Here is a 6468-nt window from a genome sequence, read left to right on the forward strand (position 1 = left end):
TTTAAGCCCGTTTATTTTTACGTAAATACAATTGATATCTTTTTCGAAATAAAATTTTTATATTATGATAATTCTTTGTTAGATTTTCAATTTTCCGTTTATTTAACGGTAAATAATTCTATTGACAGGCCGAATGAAAATAGAAGAAAAAAAAAAACGTTAAACGAAAACAAAAACGTTCCGGAACACATTTTTTAAATTTTATTTGTTTTCAGTTGTCTTTTTTTTTTTTTTTATTTATTTATTTATACGGTAGTAGTTGTGTTGTCGCATAGATGAACAACAAATTAAAATTTATGAGAATATGATAATTCATAAAGTGATAAGTCGGGGTTTAATAAAAAAAACCTTAAACAGTGTTTTAAAAATACAAACAGCAAATCTTTACAGCCGTGAAACAATCGGAAATCGGGAATGGGTCGGATATGGTCATTTCGGTACGGCCTGTTATTTAGATACAATAACCTGCCCTTTTCCATCGGTTAGATTTAAAGAAAACACAAACGAAATATTGGCACTTCGGGAAAAGGAAAAAGGAGATTGGAGAAAATTAACAATCGAAGAAAAGAAAACACTTTACAGAGCTTCGTTTCGACAAACAATCGCCGAAGCATATGCACCCACAGGCGAATGGAAATGGGTTTTGGCCATAGTACTCGTGGGTACATCACTAGGTATATGGGCATTTATAGCTCAATATTTCTTATTCCTACCCAAACTTCCGGAAACATTTAAAGAAGAACACAGGAGAAAAATGTTCAGACACATGTTGGTTAATAAAACGGGACATTTAACTGGATACTCATCAAAATGGGATTATGAACTTGATGATTGGAAAAAATAAATCAAAAAATTATTTATTTAAATATATCATTTCATTTCATTTTTTTTTTTTTTTTTTAAATATAAAACGTACGTCAAATAAATATTAATATAGATATTAATAAAGAAGATTTTAAAAAAAAAAATTCTTCTTTTGTTTTTATCCTTTTTCTTATTATTATGATGACGAAATTAACTGTCGATACAATCTTTTTTTTTTTTTTTAAACTTGTGCAGGTGCTTTTAAACCTAACATCATCGTCTTCCATATGTTACTTCATTATATGATTGTAATATTGCCACGTGCCTTCCTATTCCTATACCTATTCTTCTTCTTCTTCTTCTCTTTTACATTCAATCACTGTTACACACACACACACACACACACACACAAAAAAAAAAACAAATTTATCGTTAAAATATTTATTTATTTAAATAACTAAAAAATTTTCTAATAAAACCAATCGTTGGAAAAATTTTTTTATTGGCGTTTTTATTTATAAAAGCAAAAGAAAAAAAAAAAAAAAATTGAACCGACTTATAATAAATTCTTTTTATATCGGTCGGTCGGGAGGGGGAGGGGTGGGGAGTAAAGGGAAAACGTAATCAGTATATATATATATATATATAAAAACTTTAAGAATTATTTAAAAATAAAAAAAATTTCACTGGAAATTAAAACACAAAAAGAAAAACCAAACGAGAGTTAAAAATTTTGATTACACGCAATTTAAATTTAATTATAAGGCAAAAAAAAAAAAAAAAAAAACTTTTTTTTCTCCCTTTTTTGTCTGTTCGATAAATAAATATTTAATGAATTAATAGTCACTTTTTGAATATATAACTAAAAAACTAAAAAACTAAAAATGATAATAATATTGATTATGATGATGATATCGTTTCAATAATCATTATTATTATTTCTTTTTTTAATTTATTACGTTTCGTTAAAAGTATACAAATGATGCTTATTTACACAAAAAAAAAAAAAAAAAAATTTTTTTTTTACTTATTATTTATTGATAGGAAATTGATTTACCCATAATATAAATGATGATGATGATGATGATGAGCTTTTATAAAAATTTTCAAATTTATTAATTTTTACTTACCCCCCACACCCTCCTCCCCCTCCTCCTCCTCCTCCTCCTCCCTCGAAAAAAAGGTTTATTGTTAATGACATGATTGATTATTTATTGTTTTATGTGTACATAATTTTTTTTTGCTCTTGTTGTTCTCTTTTATGTATTAATTAAACATCACATAAAATTTTCCACACTTTTTACATTTATTTAATTTGAATAAATAAATAAACAAAAAATAATAAATAAAATTTTATTTTAATAACAAACAAACGTCATAATTTTTTTTTTAGTAATTTTTTAAATTTAATTTAATACTAAATTAACAAAAAAAAAAAAATGGTGCATAAAATGGTGCAATTTCAAACAACTAAAAATAAATTTAAATAAATAATAATAATAATAATAATAAAATTTTCGTTTGCTTTAGGTGCGAAAACAATAAAAAACTAAAATGACGACAAAATATTTTTTTTTTTTTTTTACAATAAAAAAAAATTTAAATTTATTTGGTTCGAAAGCTGTATCATTTTCAAAATTTATTTAACAATAATTATTAATAAATAATAATAATAATAATAATAGAAAGCTCTTATACATAAATTTATTGTTTTTTTTTCTCTCTCTACATTATTATTTACATAAAAATTTACAATTATTATTCATTTTAATATAATTTTTTTTTTTACTATATATAAAACAAAATTAAAAAATAAATAACAATTAATTATTATTATTATTATTATTGTCTAATTAATAATAATAATAATAATAATAATAATGAGGATGATTATATTATAAATCTTTGGTTTGAGAATGTTGTGTTTCTTGATGCCTTCTTAAATCGACTTTTCTTTGAAATGATTTTTCACAAAGTTTACAGGAAAAAGGTTTGAAACCTGTATGTTTACGCATGTGAGTTATTAAATTCGATGATTGACTGAATGCTTTTGAACAAACAACGCATTTATGTGGTTTTTCACCTTAAAATAAAAAATCAGGTTCGATCCCTATTAACGTTTTTTTTTTTTTTTTAAAAAAAGTAAAATCATCAAAGGTTCATTTTAATAATAAATAATAAAATGAAAAGTAATTGAAAAAAACAACGATGATGAACGACAAAAAAATTACTGGAAAGAAGGAGGAGGGAGGGGTGAGAGAGAGAGAGAGGAGAGGGGAAAGGAAATTGAAAATTTAATTTATTTAAGTGATGATAATAATAATAATAATGACTTTGGCTTAAAATAAAAATCTTTTTGATTTGAATCAATCAATCAATCAATCATAAATATATTATTGATTGAATAAAAAATAAAAAAAAAAGAGTTAATTGTTCGAACTGGAACGAGCTGGAAAAAGAAGGAGAAGGAGGTGGAGGAGGAGGAAGAGGAGTGATACTTTTTGGTATTATTATTAAAAAACACGAGCATTTAAATTATAAATGGGTTGCATCGAAAAGAGGGGGAATAAAATAACGGGGGGTGTTTTTGTAATGGAAACCTAACAAGGACTTTTCTTTTTTCTCGCATTAATTTATTCTACTCTTTTATTGCATTCATATTAAATTATTTAATAAAATTAAAAGGTTTTCTTTAAGTTTTTCCTTTTTTCCTTTTTTCCTTTTTTCCTTTTTTTGTGTATTTATTGGATTCTCAGTATCGATAAATATGAAGAAAAGAAAATTATTTTGATTTACAAAAAAATCCGTTTCCTATTATAGTGTATTGGCATAACGTTAAGAAAAAATTTTAATTAAAAAAAAAAAAAATAAGCGTACCTGTATGAATGTAGGTATGTTTTTTCATATCGGATTTTTGATGAAATCTTTTACCACAAAAATGACACGGATATGGCCTAGTATCGGAATGAATGAGTAAATGTGTTGATAATGTCGAAGATCTTTTAAATGATTTTCCACATTGTTTACACTGAAATTTTAATAAATTATTTATTTATTATTAAAATCAATAAAAAAAAAATTTTTTCGGTTAAAAAATAAAATATTTTGATGATAATAATAATAATTTTAAATTAAAACGTTTTAATTATAAATAATGCGGTGTTAAAAAAAAAAATCTCTTTTTTTTTTGTTATTTCGTCATCACACCTGTACACATACCTAAAAGTTTATTTTTTTTATAACTAGGTCAAATGAAGAAAACCAATGCAGCTGGTGAACTTGATTGTAGCTTTACGCGTTCTTAATTATTATTATTATTATTATTACTTTTTACAAATAAATTTTTCCTTTCTTTCTTTATGTTTAAGAGAAAATAATTTAGAAAAAAAAAAAAAAAATCCCCCAATAAAAAAAATTTATTTACGACCCTAAATTATTTGGCTCGTGCTGATCATTGGCCCTTGAAACAGGTATAACAAACGTAAATAATTTTATGGTTAATAATTTTTTAAAATAATAATAATAATAATAATAATAATAATATTACTAATGGATTTAATACTGTGAGGATTTTAATTAATTTATTTTGATTAACGTTATGCTCGAGTAAAAATTTTATTAATGAACGATCGTATATAGGAAAAAATTGGGAAGGGGGAGGGCGGAAAGTGAGGTAAAACGTACCTGAAACGATCTATCAATCGATGATGTTTGAATTGGTGATAGAGAAAAAATTTCAGAATTCCAATTTTCAGAACTTTGACTTAAAGATCCATCTTCATTTGTATTATTTTCACTATGAGGACTCCTCGTTCTTTCATTTTCACAAAGGCTTGCAGGAGACCAAATCGTATTTGATTTTTTTCTTGTTCTTATACATAAATCTAAAGGTCGATCGTCATCGTCATCGCCATCATTATCATCATCATCAACTAAAATCATTTTATTTATTTCGAATAAAATCGGAAAATTATAAGTGAGTTACTCGTTACGAATAAAAATTACCATTTTTTGTTTTTACTGGACTGCAACATGGTTCGCTATATCTATCTCTTCTATTTGAAAAAATAAAAGGATGAGTTTTCGTATTTAATGGTGAATAAGGAAGAAAAAAGGCGGGAAAAGGTGGCCAAAAATATGGCGTGCAAACATTTGGCCGTACGGAATTTATTAAATTATCATCTTCTCTCGTATTTGATATAAATGTTATATTTGATGAATTTTCCTTTGACGAATTTTCTATTCTATCTTCAATCAATCTGGGCATTTTCTATAAAATAACACACGTTAAATTTATAAAAAAAAAAAAAAAGGTTATTTTAATTAATAACTTATTAATTTTAATAAATTAATTAATTTATAATTTTTTTTTAATTACCTTTTTTTGCAAAAACTACGTAAACACTTAAATTTCCTTAAATTTTTTTATTAATTAACCAAAAAAAAAAAAAACATAATTCAAAACGTTTCAAATTATGTAAATACGTATCAACCAAAAATTTATTATCATTATTATTATTAGTTAATAAAAAAAAATTATTTGTGTAAAAAAAATACTTTGGAAAATTTACTGATGAAAAAAATAAATAAATAAATAAATTTACCTTCACCATCCAATTTAAATAAAATTATTAAATTATTATTATTATTAACGGTTTTTTTCCCAAGTTAATATGAATCCAATAGAGTTTTCCAAATGAAAATGTTTTAACCATTTAAAAAAAAAGGGGGGGGGGTTCTTTTAATTAATTAATTAATTAACGAAACACATGTTCTCTTATTATTCATTCTCTCTCCCCCCAAAAAAAGAAAAAAATAATTAATTAATAAAATCACACACGAAAATAAAAAATTCACAAATCTATATCACTGATTGTTTAAACATAAAAAACATACAAACACGAACACAAACACAAACACACGGATTGTTTGTGTTGTCTACAGACAATCTTTTAGTTTAGTAAAAAAAATTTTTTTTTTTTTTTTTTTTATTATGAAGACGCCTCGAAATTTTTTGTTTTTATTCCAAACTGATTAAACAATTTTTTCATTGGTTAATATAAAATTTTACCTGATATTTTTAACAACGTGATATCTCACAAATAATAATAATAATCAATTTTTATCCTCTTATAAAAAAAAAAATTATTTTATTTATTTATTATTATTATTATTATTATTATTATTCCACGTGAAATTATTTATTTACGTACAAGTGATTACCGAGAGATTATTAATTAAAAATTTTAATTAATTATATAAAAAATTTAATTTTTTTCCAGGTATTTTTTTTATATAAAATGACATATTCGGTTTTGGAACTGGATAACCGTTGAATACTGGAATGGGAGTGACTTGAAAATCACTGATTAGTCGAATAATCACTTACCTGGTTTCTTTTTTTTTTTTTTTTTTCTTTTTTTCATTCGATTGCATAATTCAAAAAAATTTAACGATTTTTTTTTTTTGGAAAAACAACAAAAAAAAAGTTCCATGATTCCATGCCTAATAATAATAATAATACTATTAATTTTTCCGTCTGCTTTAAAATATTAAAAAATTTTTTTATGACATTTATATTTTGTATATAATAATTTCGGGTAGTGAAAAAAGAAAGAAAATATGTTTATTTCCAACAACAGCAACAACAACAACCGACAACAA

General features: G+C 23.7%; 2 protein-coding genes across 2 annotated transcripts; one reads left to right on the forward strand and one right to left on the reverse strand.

The window, feature by feature from the left end:
* Nucleotides 1–304: 304 nt before the first annotated feature.
* Nucleotides 305–1110, forward strand: Phum_PHUM248180 (the record flags this gene model as incomplete). Its single annotated transcript, XM_002426278.1, has 2 exons — nucleotides 305–772; nucleotides 1060–1110. The coding sequence occupies 2 exons, from the start codon at nucleotides 305–307 to the stop codon at nucleotides 1108–1110; spliced, it is 519 nt and encodes a 172-aa protein (XP_002426323.1).
* Nucleotides 1111–2699: 1589 nt separating this feature from the next.
* Nucleotides 2700–5071, reverse strand: Phum_PHUM248190 (senseless, putative; the record flags this gene model as incomplete). The annotated part of the gene is made up of 4 exons (XM_002426279.1): nucleotides 2700–2887; nucleotides 3682–3832; nucleotides 4489–4688; nucleotides 4810–5071. 4 exons carry the CDS (start codon nucleotides 5069–5071, stop codon nucleotides 2700–2702), a joined length of 801 nt encoding a protein of 266 aa, XP_002426324.1.
* Between the last annotated feature and the right edge of the window lie 1397 nt (nucleotides 5072–6468).

This window comes from Pediculus humanus, genomic scaffold, assembly GCF_000006295.1.
Source record: "Pediculus humanus corporis 1103172107617 genomic scaffold, whole genome shotgun sequence".
Taxonomy (NCBI): Eukaryota; Metazoa; Arthropoda; class Insecta; order Psocodea; family Pediculidae; genus Pediculus; species Pediculus humanus.